The 16,396-nt window shown below is 39.3% G+C and overlaps 1 protein-coding gene across 2 annotated transcripts in view; it reads left to right on the top strand.

Annotated features, from left to right (window-relative positions):
- The window catches only part of THSD4 (thrombospondin type 1 domain containing 4), a 680,084-nt gene that overhangs the window by 292,555 nt on the left and 371,133 nt on the right, over positions 1 to 16,396 (top strand). For both annotated transcript variants that reach the window (XM_031668519.1, XM_021940676.2), the window contains one exon: positions 6,134 to 6,270. In XM_031668519.1, the coding sequence (XP_031524379.1) occupies positions 6,134 to 6,270 (137 nt within the window). The remainder of the gene's footprint in view (positions 1 to 6,133; positions 6,271 to 16,396) is intronic.

Raw genomic sequence — 16,396 nt, 5'->3', positions numbered from 1 at the left:
AAATACCACACTTACTGTTGATTTGTAGGAAGTTTTAAAATCAGGAAATATGAATCCTCCAGCTGTTTTTCTTTGGTCCCTTGCATTTTTGTGTGAATTTTAGGATTACCTTCAGAAAAATAAAAGGCCATTTGGTAGTTTGTGTTTAATCTGTAGATCAGTATGGGAGAGTATTGCCATCTTAACAATGTTAAATCTTTAGATCCAAGAAAATGTAATATCTTTCCATTTGTTTAGATCTTCCTTAATTTATTTCAACAATATTTTGAGGTTTTCAATAAATAAATCTTCTTCAATTAAACTTATTCTTAAATATTTTTATTATTTTTAATGCTATTTTAAATTGAATTTCTTTTGCAAGTTCGTTTTCAGAATACTCATTGATAGTAAATAGAAATACAATTAAGAGGTAGGGTCTCACTATTTTGCCCATGCTGGTCTCAAACTCCTGGCCTCAAGTGATTCTCTTGCCTTTGACTCCCGAAGTTACAGGTTACACGCATGAGCACTGTTCCTGGCCCTCAAAGTATTTTCTAATTTTCCTTTTTTTTTTTTTTCTTGATTCTTTATTTAGGAGTATGTTGTTTAATTTCCATGTATTAAAAAGTTACCCAATTTTTTTCTGCTATTTTTTATTTCATTCAGTTGTGGTCAGAGAACACACTTTTCATTATTTTGATATTTCAAAATTTATTAGAGTTTGTTTTATAACCCAACATTTATTCCCTCCTGGAGAATGTTTCATGTGCACTTGAGAAGAATGTGTATTCTGCTACTGTTGGGTGGAGTGTTCTATAGCTATCTGAGTCTAATTGCCTTATAGTGTTGTTCAAGTATTCTCTATCTTTATTGATCTTCTATAGATATCTCAGTCTAATTGGTTTATAGTGTTGTTCAAGTATTCTATTTCCTTATTGATCTGCTGTAGATATCTAAGACTAATTAGTTTATAGTGTTATTCAAGTATTTCAATATTGATCTTCTGTCTCATTGATCTATTTATTATTGAAAGTGGGATATCCAAGTTTGAAACTACTGTTGTATTATTGTCTCTTTCTTCTTTCAATTCTGTCAGGTTTGTTTGTTTGGGGGTGTGTGTGTGTGTGTGTGTGTGCATGTTTGAGATGGAGTCTTTCTCTGTCACCCATGGCTGGAGTGCAGTGGCATGATCTCGGCTCACTGCAACCTCCGCCTCCCAAGTTCAAGCAATTCTCTTGCCTCAGCTTCCCAAGGAGCTGTGATTACAGGCACATGCCACCACGCCTGGCTAATTTTTGTATTTTTTGATAAAGATGGGGTTTTTCCATGTTGGCCAGGCTGGTTTCAAACTCCCGATCTCAGGTGATCAGCCCACCTTGGCCTTCTAAAGTGTTGGGATTACATGCATGAGCCACCGTACCCAGCCTGTCAGTTTTTACTTTATGTATTTAGGGGCTTGATTGTTATGTCTTCCTGATGGATTGACTCTTTTATTATTATAAAATGTTCTTATCTCTAGTAACAATCTTTGACTTAAAGTCTACTTTGTCCAAAATATTAGTAGAGCTGCTCTAGCTGCCTTTTGCCTTTTGCTTTTATGGAAGAGTTGATTTTCAGAGGCACTGACAGCCATTCTGGAAAGCAGAACCTCTAACTACTTCTTACAACTCTTAGACATAGTTGTTCCAGTTTTAGGTCTGCTTTCTCCCCCATTTCCAAAGTTACCTTTTGGAGACTCTGTAATACTGCGTAGCTTTGCTGCTTTTATTGCTGCTTAGGATCAGCTTTCTTGGGTTGGCTTAGTCATTACGATGAGTCCTTCTGCTTTCAGGTTTCCTAAATTTTGTAACCGTTAACTCCTTTTCTATTTTCTTTTTCTTTTGAGTTTATTACTTTTTAAAAAAATCTTCACTACTATATCAATGGCTTTTCCAAGGAAACAGAATTCAATAAGTGATTTAAATCTTGTATTCAAGGGTAAACTCTTTAGCTTTTAGTTGCTTTACTCTTAGTAACCTAAATTTTCTTGTATAGTCACCAGCATTTTTTTTTTCATGATTAGAGGGCTTTTAAATATCAGGGCTCCAGATACCTGGTAATATCCCAAATTTAATTAGAGTGCCTATATTTGGGGTTATATTATCTTTTAATTTCAGGCGTGGGATCTGAATATCTTTGATTCAAAATAAGAGTCAGCTGCTTCCAAGTTGGCTCACTGCTTGGTTTTCCTCAGAGCAATGATTCCCAAACTTGACCATGTCCTAGACCTCATCCCCAGAGTTTCTGATCCAGGATGTCTGGGGTGAGGCCCAAGAATTTGGATTTTTAGCAAGTACACAGGTGATGCTGGTGCTGCTGGTCCCAGGACCACAGTAAGAACCACTGCTTTAGTGTGTGGACGGTGAAATGTTCATTTGGAGGCAGGGAGGACATTCAGGAAGCAGATGAGAACAAAGAAGGAGAGAAACAGAGAGAAGTTGGTGCCCACTTCCTCTTATCCCATTGCTTCCAGCTTGTGGCACCCCTTCTGTTTTCCCCCTTTCCCTGCACCAACAAAACCTGACAAAATCTGCTTAGAGAAGAGTCTCCTGGCATCAGAATTGTACTTTACTTAAAGGCAAAAAAAAAAAAAAAAAAAAAAGAATAAGGTGAATATCCATGCAAAACCTTAATTTGAAACCCTTCAAAGGTTGTTGTTGTTGTTTTTGAAATGGGATCTTGCTCTTGCTCTGTCATGCAGGCTGGAGTGCAGTGGTAGAATCACAATTCATTGCAGCCTCAAACTCCTGGGCTCAAAGGATCCTTTCGCCTCAGCCTCCTGAGTGGCTGGGACTACAGGCGTGCACCCTCACGCCCAGCTAATTTTTTTTTTTTTTTTTTTTTTTTGTAGAGACAGGGTCTCATTATGTTGTCCAGGCTGGTCTCGAACTCCTGGGCTCAAGCAGTCCTCCTGCTTCAGCCTCCAATAGCGTTGGCATTACAGACATGAGCCACTGTGCCCAGCCCAAATGTATTTTTATGAGGAATTTTAAAGGAGTTGGGGGCTGGGGGCAGAGGCTTATGCCTATAATCCTAGCACTTTGGGAGACCAAGGCAGAAGGATCACTTGAGACCAGGAGTTCAAGACCACCCTGGGCAACATGGCAAAACCCCATCTCTACAAAAAATACAACAATTAGCTGGGTGTGGTGGCGCACACCTGTAGTCCCAGCTACTCAAGAGGCTGAAATGGGAGGAGGGCTTGAGCCTGGGAGGTCAAGATTGCAGTGAGCCAAGAATGCACCATTGCACTCCAGCCTGAGTGACAGAACGAGACCCTATCTCACACAGACACAAAGGTGGGGGCAGTGGGTAGGAAGTCTATGCAGGGTCTAGAGAAGTCATTACATAATTTTATGAGAAGAACTAGGGTGAGTATTTTCTAAGGCAACAGGATGCTAGGCAGTTTTGTTAAGAAGTCCCTTGTCCTCAGGTTTCAGTTATCTCCTAGTTGCAAGTGTGAGAAGGCGGATGCAGTGTCCCCAGTGTCTACTGGTGGGAGGAGCCCAGAGTTAAGGCTATTCCTCTGGGCTCTTTTCTTGTGGCCATTTGGAGATTCTACTGTAATTGTCTTGTGTTTAGCTTTTTTTGTTGTTTTTTTTCCCTCAGAATGTTCTGCAGTATGTTTGCAAATATTGAGGAATAAAATTGTGGCCCCAAAAGATAGTATCTCAAAGGATAGAGATAGTTGGGAGGAAGCCAAGAGAAGTGAGGACCCCAAACCCTTTCTCAGATGAGGCTGCCTTTCACAGGCACTTTTATTACTTACAGTGCAAGGCACCTGGATAGTTCTAGTGCTTGAGAAAGTCAGGAGCTGGGGAGAGAGGGAATAGGGTCTTGATAGATGAAATGAGAAAGCAAGTTGTGGGAGATGAGTTTTGCCTCCAACTTGTCACTTCCTTTCTTAAGCCTGTGTTTTAATCTATCAAATGATTTGGTTTGAAATAAATCCCAAAGGTGCTTCCATTTTGGTATTCTTTTATTTCCCCCCCCCCCCCCAAATAACCTCTTACATCTTTTGGGCAGCCAAGGGAAGAAACCAGGTCTCTTGACTTCTAAGATAGAGCTCAGAGTACCTAGATGATGCAATCATCCGGAACCATGTGGTCCCAGAGGCTCCATGTTATTTCCTGTTAGAGGTTTTCACTGGCTTTGGAATAGAAGGAAGTTTATTGCTATGACAGTCAGGCAGCCACACTGAGGAAATATGCTGTATCGTGTTGTGTAGGAAAAAGTCAGTATTATCCAATCTGGTAATCTGATTTTAGACAGCCTGGAACAGGCTATGGCTGAGCAAAGCATTAGTCTTGTCTCCAAAACAGTTTTTTTTTTGTTTTTTTTTAAATCCGTGTGTACTTGGCTTGTCTGTCTCTTTCAGATATAGAAATATATCTTGCCTGAAATTTATTTTCATTCTTATTTTGGAAGCAACTAAATTGTTCTGAGATGTTCCTTGTAGCAGTAATTAATTTAGCATTTACTGAGCACTGTCTGTGTGCCAGGCTTGGTATGAAGTGATAGAAATGTAGAGAAAGACTCTGAGGTAGGGAAATATATCTAGCAGGAGGAGGGGAGAGAAAGACAAGGGGGAGAAAAGGCTGATATTCATTTATCCATCCCTTGTTTTATTCCTCAGAGGTTTGTTTAGCATTTGCTATGTGCCAAGCTCTGTGCTGGGTTCCTGGGATACAAAAGTGAAGAAGACAGAGACATCCTGTATTACCGCAAAACCACACTGCAACATAGCATGGTTAGCCCTGAAATAGAGGAGGACACATCAACCTGAGAGGGGGTAAAAGTACAGGTGGGATCCAGATTCGTGGAGGACTTCCTGAGGAGGTGACCTGGAAATGCAAACAAAGTACAAATGCAGGCCAACCAAGTGAGGGAAGGAACAGTTAAGCAACGGCTAGAGACAGGGAGTGCTTAGTTGTGTGTAGAATGTGTATTTAGGAATGTGAATTTAAGGAAGAACAGGAGGAAATGAGGCCATAAAGGTAGGCGAGGTTCCGCTCTTGAAAGAGGTTTTATCCATCGCTTAGAACTTTGAACTTCAACCTAGAGTGATGGAGAAGCCACTTAAATATGTCATAATGGAGGAATTATTACAGGAAGCTGCAGCCATTTAAAAAGGCATACAGATGATATAACCATGCAGATATTAAGTTAAAAAAGCAGAATATGGCTGGGTGTGGTGGCTCATGTCTGTAATCCCAGCACTTTTGGAAACTGAGGTGGGTGAATCACTTGAGGTCAGGAGTTCAAGACCAGCCTGGCCAACATGGTGAAACCCTGTCTCTACTAAAAAATACAAAAAAAAAAAAAAAAAAAAAATCAGCTGGCTGTGTTGGCAGGCACCTGTAATCCTAGCTACTCGGGAGGCTGAGGCAGGAGAATCACTTGAACCCGGGAGGCAGAGGTTGCTGTGAGCCAAGATCGCGCCACTGTGCTCCAGCCTGGGTTACAGAGTGAGACTTGTGAACATAAAAATTGTGTGCTCACTATGATTGCTGATATATGAAATATATTTAGGTTGGTGCAAAAGTAATTGTGACATTACTTTTGGACCAACATAATTAATTATGACAATGGCAAAGCATGGGAGGATGTCTAAAAGTAGAATCTGTTACTTGCATGGCGAGAGTCTTTAAGAATTCCTTTACAATATTCACTCAGCATTGTATCACTACTATATGCAAATAGATCAAGATACAATCCCTTCCCTCTGTCATCGAATATGGGGAGAGCTGATAACTTTCATGCACTTTTAAAGAGTGTGTGATTGTGAAATGTCTAGAATAGGCAAATCAATAGAGACAGAAAGTAGATTGGTGGTTGCCAAGATCTAGGGGGAGCGAGGAATTGAAATGACAGCTCACAGGCACAGGGCTTCTTTTTGAGCTGATGGAAATGTTCTGGAATTATATAATGGTTGTGGTTGGACATACAACCTTATGAATATACAAAGACTTATTGAACTGTGTAGTTGGTTAAAATGCTTAATTTTATGTTATATGAATTTTATCTCAATAAAAATTATAGGAAGAAAAAAGGTGTTGATTCCACAGAGATGATATTGCTTATACCTCACCTTTATTTTATTTTATTTTGGTAGTGAAAGGCAATCGCAAATGTGAATTGAACTGCCAGGCAATGGGCTACCGCTTCTATGTACGGCAAGCTGAGAAGGTTATCGATGGCACCCCTTGTGACCAGAATGGCACGGCCATCTGTGTGTCTGGGCAGTGCAAGGTAAGTGCCCCTGAACTAGGGTGAATTCTTAGGGTGTTTGATCTGTGACTGCTGACTCCATTGTTTTCCAGGGAGGGACTAGGCTGCTAGCTGCCCCCAGCCCACGTCGGGGCCACTGAACCATGCGCTCTGGGAGGAGTGGGCTGAGATAGGGCTGCTTGGTCAGCCCTGACTGTGCTTTTGATCTTTGGGCGTCACTAGGTCCCACTCTAGCATTTCCATTATTAAGTGACTTATGTTGACACCACATGCTTCACAAGGGACACGGCAATCTTTGCTAGTTGGATCTGGAGCTCCTTCCTTGCCTATGAAACAGAGGTTATGGAAAGGACACTGCTGGTTAAATCAAGAAATGCTTGGCGTCATGAGGGTGGCATTTTAAGGGAATGGCATATTTTATCTTGCCTCTCCCCAGAAGGGGCAGGCTTCCAAAGGAAAGTTGATTCGTGCCTTTTATAGCAGAAGTTGTACTTTAAACAGGAAGTTTTCAACCTCCTTGGGCTTCTGAAGTCTGTTCCAGGAACTCCCCGCCTGGCGTTCTGCAAACATTCTGGGCTTGAGAGAATCCTTGTGGGATGTTCAGTGTTGACAGAAAGCACCATTTGGTTAAAAATCGGCATCTTAGATGAAATGGCACAAATTCTGTAGCCACATTAATTTGCGCTTGGACTTCTACCCTCCTTTCATCTACATACGTATTAGTGGAGCTAAGCTTTAGCAGGTAAATGACTCTGGAGCCCAAACGAAGAGTCTATCTTAATTAGCACTCTATAGCTAGCTGGCAGACCGAGTTTTATCACAGGAAGAGCTCTTTGGCTATAACACCTGGAAGTTCCTATTATACTTTGAATATAAATTGCTACAGTGTTTAATATTAGGGATATTGAGGTGTGATTTGTGAGCACAGCCTACCCTCCCAATAACATTTTGAATGAGGAGGTTTCAAATAGGATGCAAAATAACTTATAAAGCAGGACTGATATTCTCAGATTTTAAAAAAGTATATTTTTAATTATTATGAGTATGTAATGGATGTATATATTTATGAGGTATATGTGATATTTTCATATAGGCATACAGTGTGTGATCAAATCTGGGTAACTGGGGTATTCATCACCTCAAGCTTTTATCATTTCTTTGTATTAGGAACATTCCAGTGCTACTCTTTTATTTTATTTTACTTTATTTATTTATTTTTTGAGGTGGAGTTTCACTCTTGTTGCCCAGGCTGGAGTGTAATGGCATAATCTCAGCTCACTACAGCCTCCGCCTCCTGGGTTCAGGTGATTCTCCTGCCTCAGCCTCCTGAGTAGCTGAGATTACAGGCTCACGCCACCACACCCAACTAATTTTTTGTATTTTTAATAGAGACGGGGTTTCACCATGTTGGCCAGGCTGGTCTTGAACCCCTAACCTCAGGTGATCCACCCACCTTGGCCTCCCAAAGTGTTGGGATTACAGGCGTCAGCCACCTTGCCCAGCCTCTACTCTTTTAGTTATCTTAAAATATACAATAAATTATTGTTAGCTATAGTCACCCTATTGTGCTACCAAACACTTGATCTTACTCATTCTAACTGTATTTTTTTGCCCATTAACCATCCTCACTTTATAACCCTGTCCCTACTACCCTTTCCAGTCTCTGGCAACCGTCATTTCACTCTCTGTCTTCAGGAGTTCAATTTTGGTTTTTTTAGCTCCCACATATGAGTGAGAACATGTGCTATTTGTCTTTGTATGCCTGGCTTATTTCAGTTGACAGAATGTCCTTCAGTTCTATCCATGCTATTGCAAATGACAGGATTTTGTTCTCACATTTTGAATGCAAGTTCAGAAAGGAACAAGGTGTCACTTGATATCTGATGTGTATGAAGTATCTTTGGAAGAGCAAACCCTGAAAGAATTAGGATGCGGCATAGAAGAGACAGGAAACATCATGGGAAACATCATAGCCTCCAATTTTCCACTCCTTTGGAAAAACCACTGGTTTTCACACATCGTCTTGGAGCTTCAGCGTCCTCAGAAAATACCCAAGGGCATTCTCTTAGAGTTTTATGATCTCCAACTTTTATGTTCTCTGTTTCTAAACGTTACTGAACTAAAATGATGGGCCTGATAGCAATCTAGCTTTATCTTTCAGATCCCAAATCAACTGTTTAATTTCCTGAATACAGGTGCACACTGCTAAGGAATGGTGAATGTAATGGTAGAGTATAATGGTTACAAACCTGCCCCCCGAAGTCGAATTGCGTGGGTTCAAGTCATGCCTCTTCCACTGATTTACTGTGTGATTTTGTAAAAGTTACTTAAGCTCTCTGTGCTTCTGTGAATCATCTAAAAAATGAGGAGGATGGTACCTATGTCCTGTGTTGTGGTGAAGAGTCATGACCCTATAACAGGGTCTGGCATTCAGTAAGCATACTGGCATTTATTAGTATTATCACTGCGTATGCCTACATATATACCATTGTACCTGGATTTTCTATGCAAAAGTATTTGCCTTTTCTTGTTGGTTATAGATTTGTCAGATACAGATGCTCTTTTGGCTCAGCACTCTCACGCTATAGGGTGAATCACTGGGGGATTGCAGATTCTGATTCAGTAGGGCCTGGGGAACGGCCTGGGAGTCTGCTTTTCTAACAAACTTCCATGTGATATTGATGCTGCTGGTCCCTGGATCGTATTTTGAGTAGCAAGGTTTTAAGGGACACTGATGAAAATATAGTTAACAAAGATCCAGAAATATAAATATATGGTGGTGAGATGACTTGGAAGGAATATGAAATGTGGTCTCTTCACTGGGAGAGCACGTTTTCTTAGTATTTCATTAAATGTCTATTAGCTGATGATACAAAAGAAAAGCAAACACTTATAAGGACATGGGTATGGATTCTTACTAATTGATGAAAAACATTCAAACTTTATGGCAACACAGTTTGCAGATAATAATTGCTAAAAGCCTGAAACAGACATTTTCCAGGATGTGAGTATATTAATAGGGTTCTGATGCTACTAGGACTATGTGGATGCTACTTTGCATTTGTTCTCCGCATTTGCCTGAAGTTCCCTCATTGAAGTTGTTGGAACCACTGTCCTCTCTAAAACTTCAGTTTAAATAATCAGAAGTACATTTGCTTCCCAGGCTGAACTTCTGTTTACTTTGCAACTTTCAAAGGGTGATGTGTCCTGTTCTAAATATTTGATTGGATGCCCAGAATTCAAATTGATTTCTCCACCTCTCTGACTTGTGGCTGAGAAAGCCGTCGCTCGCAGACAGTTTTCCCTAAGATGTGTGTCTGCATCTGAAATAGTGGCACAAAGCCTCTCCTGGCCACATAGAGTTGAAAGAAATAGGCAGACTTGCAAGAAAAGTTAATGAAAGGTGACAAGCATTGCATAATAATATGAGCCAAGTCTACAAAAGAGTCCTCATGAGAGGAGGGCACTGTCCTCACATCAAGCCAAGTAAAGGTCCCAGGCCCACCCATTGCTGGCTTGAATGCTCTGTTTCAGCTCAAGCTAGAGCCTGTGTTTACCCAGTTCTGGAGCTCCCTGTGTTTCATTTATTCTTTAAAAATTCTTAATTTATCACTTTTGTGGGCACATAATAGATAGAGTACATGAGATAATTTAATACAGGCAGACAATACGTAATAATCACATCAGAGTAAATGGGGTATCTATCCCCTCAAGCGTTTATCCTTTGTGTTATGAATGATCCAATTATACTCTGAGTTATTTTAAAATTACATTATTATTGACCATAGTCACCCTGTTGTGCTATCAAATACTAGATATTATTTATTCTTTCTATTTTTTGTACCCATTAACTATCCCCACCTCCCCCTTACCCCCACTACCCTTCTAGCCTCTGGTAACCATCATTATCCTCTCTATCTCCATGAGTTTAATTGTTTTAAGTTTTGGCTTCCACAAATAAGTGAGAACACGGCAAATTTGTCTTTTTTCTTTTCTTTTTTTTTTTTGTTTAGATGGAGTCTTGCTCTGTTGCCTAGGCTGAAGTGCAGTGCTGCAATCTTGGTTCACCGCAGCCTTCGCCTTAGGCGGTTCAAGCCACTCTCCTGTCTCAGCCTCCCGAGTAGCTGGGATTACAGGCATGTGCCATCACACCCGGCTAATTTTTGTATTTTTAGTAGAGACAGTGTTTTGTCATGTTGGCCAGGCCGGTCTCGAACTCCTGACCTCAGGTAATCCAGCCGCCTTGGCCTCCCAAAGTGCTGGGATTACAGGTGTGAGCTACCTCACCCATCCCAAAGTTTGTCTTTTTGTGCCTGGTTTATTTCACTTAGCATAATGACCTCCATTTCCATCTATGTTGTTGCAAATGACAGGATCTCATTCTTCTTTGTGGCTAAATAGTACTTTATTGTGTATATGTACCACATTTTCTTTATACATTCATCTGTTGATGGACACTTAAGTTGATGCAAATCTTGGCTTTTGTGACTAGTGTTGCAATAGACATGAGTGTGCAGATATCTCTTCGATATACTGATTTCTTTTCTTTGGGGTATATGCCTACCAGTGGGACTGCTGGATCACATGGTAGCTCTATTCTTAGTTTTTTGAGGAACCTCCAAACTGTTCTCCATAGTGGTTATACTAACTTACATTCCTACCTACAGTGTAAGAGGGTTCCCTTTACTCCACATCCTCACCAATATTTGTTATTGCCTCACTTTTAGTGAGTTATTCACTCACATTTGAACTGGGGTGAGATAATATCTCATTGTGGTTTGGATTTGTATTTCTCTACTGATCAATGATGTTGAGTAGGTTTCCATATACCTGTTTTCCATCTGTATGTCTTCTTTTGAGAAATGTTTATTCAAATCTTTTGCCCCTTTTAAAATCAGATTATTAGACATTTTTCCTATAGAGTTGTTTGAGCTATTATATATTCTGTTTATTAATCCCTTGTCAGATGGGTAGTTTGCAAATATTTTCTCACATTCTGTGGGTTGTCTCTTCACTTTGTTGATTATTTTCTTTGCTGTGCAGAAACTTTTTAACTTAATGTGGTCTGATTTGTCCATTTTTGCTTTGGTTGCCTGTGTTTGTGGAGTATTACTCAAGAAATCTCTGCCTAGTTCTATGTCCCAGAGAGTTCCCCCAATGTTTTCTTGTAGAAGTTTCATAGTTTGAGGTCTTAGATTTAGGTGTTTAATCCATTTGGGTTTGATTTTTATATATGGTGAGAGATAGAGTTTAGTTTCATTCTTTTGAATATGGATTTCCAGTTTTCCCAGCACCATTATTTTGAGGAGACTGTCCTTTTTCTAATGTATGCTCTTGACCCCTTTAATGAAAACCCTTTAATGAAAATGAGTTCACTGTAGATGTGTGGATTTCTTTCTAGGTTCTCTATTCTGTTCCATTGGTCTATATGTCTGTTTTTATGCCAGTACCATGCCGTTTTGGTTACTATTGCTCTGCAGTATAATTTGAAATCAAGTAATGTAATTCCTCCAGTTTTCCTCATTTTGCTCAGGATTGCTTTGTCTATTCTTAATCTTTTGTGGTTCCATATAAATTTTAGAATTGTGTTTTTCTATTTCTGTGAAGAATTTCATTGGTATTTTGATAGGTATTACATTAAATCTGTAATTTGCTTTGGTTTTATGGACATTTTAACAATATTACTTCTTCCAATCCAGGAACACAGGATATCTTTCCAATTCTTTTGTGTCCTCTTCAACTTCTTTCATCCAGGTCTTTTTTTTTTTTTTTTTTTTTTTTTGAGACGGAGTCTCGCTCTGTCGCCCAGGCTGGAGTGCAGTGGCTGGATCTTGGCTCACTGCAAGCTCCGCCTCCCGGGTCCACGCCATTCTCCTGCCTCAGCCTCCCGAGTAGCTGAGACTACAGGCGCCCGCCACCTCACCCGGCTAGTTTTTTTTTGTATTTTTTAGTAGAGACGGGGTTTCACCGTGTTAGCCAGGATGGTCTCGATCTCCTGACCTCATGATCCACCCGTCTCGGCCTCCCAAAGTGCTGGGATTACAGGCTTGAGCCACCGCACCCGGCCTTTTTTGTATTTTTTAATAGAGACGGGGTTTCACCGTGTTAGCCAGGATGGTCTTGATCTCCTGACCTCATGATCCGCCCGTCTCGGCCTCCCAAAGTGCTGGGATTACAGGCTTGAGCTGCCGTGCCCAGCCTCATCCATGTTTTATAGTTTTCATTGTAGATCTTTTACTTCTTTGGTTAATTCCTGGGTATTTTATTTGTAGTTATTGTGAATGGGATTAGTTTTTAAATTTATTTTTCAGATTGTTTGCTGTCGGCATATAGAAATATGTATGTTTGCTGTTCCCATATAGAAATGTTACTGTTTTTTGGATGTTGATTTTGTATTTTGCAACTTTACTGAATTTGTTCATCAATTCTAATCACTTTTGGTGGAGTCTTTAGTGTTTTCCAAATATAAGATTATATCATCTGCAAACAAGGGTAATTTGACTTCATCCTTTCCAATTTGGATGGCCTTTATTTCTTTCTCATATCTGATTGTTCTGGCTAGGACTTCCAGTACTACATTGAATAACAGTAGTGAAAGTGAACATCCTTGTCTTGTTCCAGATCTTAGAGGAAAGGCTTTTGGTTTTTCAGTATGAAACTGGCCATGGGTCTGTCATATACGACTTTATTATGTTAAGGCATGTTCCTTCTATACCCAAGTTTTTCAGAGTTTTTATCTTGAAGGGATGTTGAATTTTATCAAATGCTTTTATTAGCATCAATTGAAAGGTCATATGGTTTTTGTTGTTCATTCTGTTGCTATGAGATATCACATTGATTGATTTGCCTATGTTGAACCATCCTTGCATCCCTGGGATGAATCGCACTTGGTTCTGATGAATGATATTTTTATTGTGTTGTTGAATTTAGTTACTAGTTTTTTTCTGAAGGATTTTTGCATCATGCATTTGGAATTATTCCCTGCTCCTCTATTTTTTAGAATAGTTTGAATAAGAGTTGTGTATTTAATCTTATTTAAATGTTTGGTAAAATTCAGCAGTGAAGCCAATGGGTCCCAATCTTCTTTACTGGGAGACTTTATATTACTGTTTCTATCTCATTACTTGTTATTGGTCTGTTCAAGTATTGGATTTCTTCATGGTTTAATCTTGATAGGTTGTATGTATCTAGGAATGTTATTCATTTATTCTACACTTTCCAGTTTATTGACATATAGTTGCTCATAGTAGTCACTATTGATACTTTGAATTTCTGTGGTATCAGTTGTAATGTCTCCTTTTTTAGCTCTGATTTTATTTGAGTCTTCTCTCTCTTCTTCTTAGTCTGAGTAAAGGTTTGTCCATTTTATCTTTTCAAAAACTAACTTTTCATTTTGTTGACCTTTTGCATTGTTTTCTTCATTTCAATTTCATTTATTTCTGTTCTGATCTTTATTATTTCTTTTTCTTTTTCTTTTTTTTTTTTCTTTTTTTTTTTTTTTTTTTTTTTTTTTTTTGAGGCGGGTCTGGCTCTGTCGCCCAGGCTGGAGTGCATTGGCGGGATCTCAGCTCACTGCAAGCTCCACCTCCCGGAGTTCCAGCCATTCTCCTGCCTCCAGCCTCTCCCAGTGGCTGGGACTACAGGCCCGCCACCTCGCCGGCTAGTTTTTGTATTTTTAGTAGAGCCCAGGGGTTTCACCGTGTTAGCCAGGATGGTCTCGATCTCCTGACCTGCATTGATCCGCCCGTCTTGGCCTCCCAAAGTGCTGGGATTACAGGCTTGAGCCACCGCGCCCGGCCTCTTTTTCCTTTTTTTTTAGACAGAATCTTGCTCTGTTGCTGAGGCTAGAGTGCAGGGGCATGATCACAGCTCACTGCAACCTTGACCTCCAGGCTCAAGCAGTTCTCCCAGCTCAGCCTCCTGGGTAGCTGGAACTACAGGTGCATGCCACCACACCTGACCAATTTTTAAAATTTTTATAGAGATGGGATCTCGCTATGATGCCTAGGCTGGTCTTGAACTCCTAGGCTCAAGCAGTTCTCCTGCCTCAGCCTCCCAAAGTGCTGGGATATAAGCATGAGCACCGTGCCTGGCCTATTATTTATCTTTCACTAATTTGGGGTTTTTTTCTTGTATTTCTACTCTTTAAGATGCATCAATAGGTTGTTTATTTGAAGTTTTTCTACTTTTTTGATGTAGGTGCTTATAGGTATAAACATCCCTCTTAGTACTGCTTTCAGTGTATCCCATAGATTTTGGTGTGCTGTTTCCATGATCATTTGTTTCAAGAAATTTTTCAATTTTCTTCTTAATTTCTTTATTGACACACTAATCATTCAGGAGCAAATTGTTTAATTTCCATGAGTTTGTATAGTTTCCAAAATTCCTCTTGTTATTATTTTCTGGTTTTTTTCCATTGTGGTCAGAGAAGACACTTGATATTATTTCTGTGTTTTTGAATGTTTTAGGACTTGTTTGGTGGCCTAACATATGGTCTATCCTTAAGAATGATGCATGTGCTGAGGAAAAGGATGTGTATTCTGTAGCTGTTGGATGAAATGTTCTGTAAATATCTATTAGATCCATTTGGTCTATAGTATAGATTAAGTTTGATGTTTCTTTGCTGATTTTCTTTCTGGATGATCTGTCCAATGCTGAGAGTGCGGTGTTGAAGTGTCCAGCTATTAATGTATTGGCATCTGTCTCTCTTTTATTAGTTTTAGTACTATTTGCTTTATATATCTGGGTACTCCAGTGTTGGGTGCGTATATATTTGCAATTGTTAAATCCTTTTGCTGAATTGATTCCTTTATCATATAATGATGTTCTTTGTGTCTTTTTATAGTTTTTGCATTGAAATCTAGTTTGTCTAAGTATAGCTACTCCTGTTCATTTTTGGTTTCTATTTGCGTAGAATATCTTTGTTCATCCCTTTATTTTCAGCCTATGTGTGTCTTTATATGTGAAGTGTGTTTCTTGTAGGAAACAGATGTATGGGTCTTTCTTTTTTTTTTAAATCCGTTCAGCTACTCTGTCTTTTGATTTGTGAGTTTTGTCCATTTCCATTCAATGTTATTATTGATAATTAATGACTTATTTCTGGCATTTTGTTGTTTACTGACTGTTTTGTAGTCTTCTTTCTTTCCTTCCTTCCTGTCTTCCTTTTAGTGAGTGTGATTTTCTCTGGTAGTATGTTTTAATTGCTTGAGTTTTGCTTTTTGTATATCTGTTTTATGATTTTGGGTTTGGTTACCATGAGGCTTGCAAATAATGTCTTACAGTTCATTATTTTAAACTGATTATCACTTAACATTGATTGCAATTAACAAAATAACAAGCAAAGAGAAACCAATAAAAATTTTACGCTTTAACTTCATCTCCTTGCTTTTTAACATTTTGTTGTTTCTATTTATGTCTTATTGTACTGTCTATGTCTTGAAGAGTTATTGTTATTATTTTTGATAGGTTCATCTTTTAGTCTTTCTACCAGGTGCAGTGGCTCACACCTGTAATCCCAGCACTTTGGGATCACTTGTGATTAGGAGTTCGAGACCAGCCTGGTCAACATGGTGAAACCGCATCTCTACTAAAAATACAAAAATTACTTGGGTGTGGTGACATGCACCTATATATAATTCTAGGTACTCAGGCATGAGAATTGCCTGAGTTCGGGAGGCAGAGGTTGCAGTGAGCTGACATGGTGCCACTGTACTCCAGCCTGGGTGATAGTGAGACTCTGTCTCAAAAAAAAAAAAAAAAAAGGAGTAGTTTACACACCACAATTACAGTGTATAATATTTTGTGTTTTTCTGTGTACTTACTATTACCAGAGAGTTTTGTACCTTCAATTGATTTCTTATTGCTCATTAACATCCTTTTCTTTCTAGTCTCTTTCTACTCCCTTTAGTATTTCTTATAGGATAGGGCTTGTGTTGATAAAATCCCTTAGCTTTTGTTTGTCTGGGAGAGTCTTTATTTCTCCATCACATTTGAAGGGTATTTTCACCAGATATACTATTCTATGGTAAAAGTGTGGTTCCTTTAGCATTTTAAATATGTGATGCCACTCTCCCCTGGCCTGTAAGGTTTCCACTGAAATGTCCGCTGCCAGATGTAATGGCGCTCCATTGTATGTTATTTATTTCTT

This window comes from Papio anubis, chromosome 7 (genome assembly GCF_008728515.1).
Source record: "Papio anubis isolate 15944 chromosome 7, Panubis1.0, whole genome shotgun sequence".
Lineage (NCBI taxonomy): Eukaryota > Metazoa > Chordata > Mammalia > Primates > Cercopithecidae > Papio > Papio anubis.
This window is presented reverse-complemented; position numbering and strand designations above follow the sequence as displayed.